The 2,522-nt window shown below is 45.2% G+C and overlaps 1 protein-coding gene across 1 annotated transcript; it reads left to right on the top strand.

The window, feature by feature from the left end:
* The first annotated feature begins 768 nt into the window (after nucleotides 1-768).
* Nucleotides 769-2,115, top strand: LOC118750171. Its single transcript, XM_036484898.1, has one exon. It carries the CDS (start codon nucleotides 769-771, stop codon nucleotides 2,113-2,115), a length of 1,347 nt encoding a protein of 448 aa, XP_036340791.1.
* The last annotated feature ends 407 nt before the right edge of the window (nucleotides 2,116-2,522 follow it).

Genomic DNA, 2,522 nt, shown 5'->3' with positions numbered 1-2,522 from the left:
ACTTCAAAATTTGCATATCCCGCGTTGGCTAAAAGTAGTCGCGAACTGCACCGTGGAACTACACGCTTTCTCAGACGCATCGAGCGCAGCGTACGCTGCTGCAATCTACATAAATGTAACAACTGACGGTTATACCTCAGTCAATTTGCTAATGGCGAAAACGAAAGTGGCACCTTTAAAGCGACTGTCAATTCCACGACTTCAGTTGTGTGGTGCTCGTCTCGCTGCGGTTCTCTTGGCAAAAACCAAAGATGCATTATCGTTCAAATTTGATCGATGTCTACTGTGGACGGACTCCGTAACTGCGCTCTGTTGGATCCGATCGTCACCAGGCAAATTGAAGCAGTTTGTTTAGAACCGTGTCACGCAAATTCAGAACGTCACTTCCGACGCAGCCTGGCGCTATATTTCAACGAAGGACAATCCGGCAGATTGTGCTTCGAGAGGTATTTCGGCCAACAACTTTACTGTCCGACACACTATGGTGGAACGGGCCAGCATGGCTTTCCTTGAATGAACAATACTGGCCTCAACACAAAATAAACTTTCCGGAAAATATCCCGGAAACCAGAAAAGTCACTGTTTGCACAGTGCAACTTAATAATCAAGACTGGTTGTATCACTACAAAATATTCGAGCCTCGACAAACTCATCGCTATAATTGGATGGTGCTTACGGTTTGCAAATAAGTGCCGAAACAAATCGAGTGTTCTGACATCGTTTTGCACCTGGCCAGAACCGTACAAAGCGCTAAAGATACTCATTAAGATGACGCAACAAGCTGAATTTAAGCAAGAAATGTTAGATCTACAACAACAACAAGAACTTTCAAAAAAAAGTAAGCTAAGAAAGCTGAGTCTAACACTGGATTCTGAAAGCATTATGCGTCTACGTGGGCGATTGCAACAAGCAGATATGCCGTTCAACGAAAGATGCCCTATTGTCATGCCCAAACGGCATCCTCTCACGTCTTTAATTGTGCACCATACTCATAAGCGGTGTCTTCATGGCGGTACGCAAGCAACACTGGGTTATGTAAGACGCCAGTTCTGGGTTATCGATGGGCGTACGGAAGTGAAACGTGTAATAAGCAGCTGTGTCAAGTGTTATCGACATAGCTGCACCCCACAAAAGCAAATGATGGGCGACCTTCCGGCAGCACGTTGCACTGTAACATTCCCGTTCATGCACACCGGCGTCGATTACGCTGGACCATTCAATATACGAGCAACCAAGGGGCGGGGACACAAGAGTTATAAAGGTTACGTGGCATTGTTCGTTTGTTTGGCCAGTAAAGGCATTCATCTTGAGTTGGTAAGCGACATGACAACTCAATCATTTATTCATGCATTAGAACGTTTTGTAGCTGCACGTGGCATCTGCTCAGACATGTATAGCGACAGAGGTACTAACTTTGTTGGTGCTGACGCGCTCATGAAAGAAGAACTTAAAGAATTTCGGAAGCAGTTGGACGCCGCGGCTAGCTATGCCTCACGGACTGGTATAAACTGGCACTTCATACCCCCAGGAGCCCCAAACTTTGGCGGGCTTTGGGAAGCCGGCGTTAAAAGCATGAAAGCCTTGTTAAAACGCACAATCAACACTACAACACTCACCTTTGAAGAATTTTACACAGTGCTCAAGCGAGTCGAATCGTGTCTAAACTCTAGACCACTTACGGCACTCACAGATGATCCTACGGATTTCGCTGCGTTGACACCAGGGCACATGCTAATTGGACGCGCTCTTACCAGCGTGCCAGAACCTAATCTTCTCGATACAAAGAGTGGTGTTTTGTACCGCTGGAAACAAATTAGCCAGATATATCAAGACTTCTGGCGCAGATGGTCTGTAGAGTATTTACATCATTTGCAAGTTCGCTCCAAATGGCATAAACAACAACCGAATGTCAAGGTTGGAGAACTTGTGCTTGTTAGAGATGAAAAAGCACCCCCTACTCAATGGAAACTGGCTCGAATTACAGACACCGATCCGGGCTCTGATGGACTTGTTCGCGTCGTGAGCTTAAAAACGGCAACTACCGCGTTCCAGCGGCCAATCTCGAAAATATCTGTGCTGCCTATTCCTACAGAAACGCCCAAGTCCTCGGACTAGGACACCTACGGTGGGCGGCGAACGTAATTTTCGTCGACATACGACGAGGTGGGCGGGAAATGTTAAGGATTTTCTGAACACTTCCCAATAATTCACTCAAATAGCTGTCGACGTACGATGAAAATAGGCTCGCTGAGCGGTGTGACAGTTACGACATCATCAAAAAGAACCGCACGCGTTTTCACTACGCATTTCAGTTTTGTATTCTTTTCGCTCGTCAAATATTTATTCCATTTAACATCATCATAATTGTAATCAAAATACTTTAATAAAGATTCTCGCGTTAGTACAAATAAACGATTGCTCATCATTTATCTTGGAAACAATTCCTGGCATCCCTCAACATAACCCCAAACATGCACAGTTTCGGATGAAAACCGAAATAATGCATATGTGAAAGACAAAGG

The sequence above is a fragment of the Rhagoletis pomonella genome, unplaced genomic scaffold (assembly GCF_013731165.1).
Source record: "Rhagoletis pomonella isolate Grant_MI unplaced genomic scaffold, Rhpom_1.0 Rhpom_scaffold_00157, whole genome shotgun sequence".
Classification (NCBI taxonomy): Eukaryota; Metazoa; Arthropoda; class Insecta; order Diptera; family Tephritidae; genus Rhagoletis; species Rhagoletis pomonella.
Note: the sequence above shows the minus strand (reverse complement) of the source record. Positions and strands in the feature narration are given on the sequence as shown.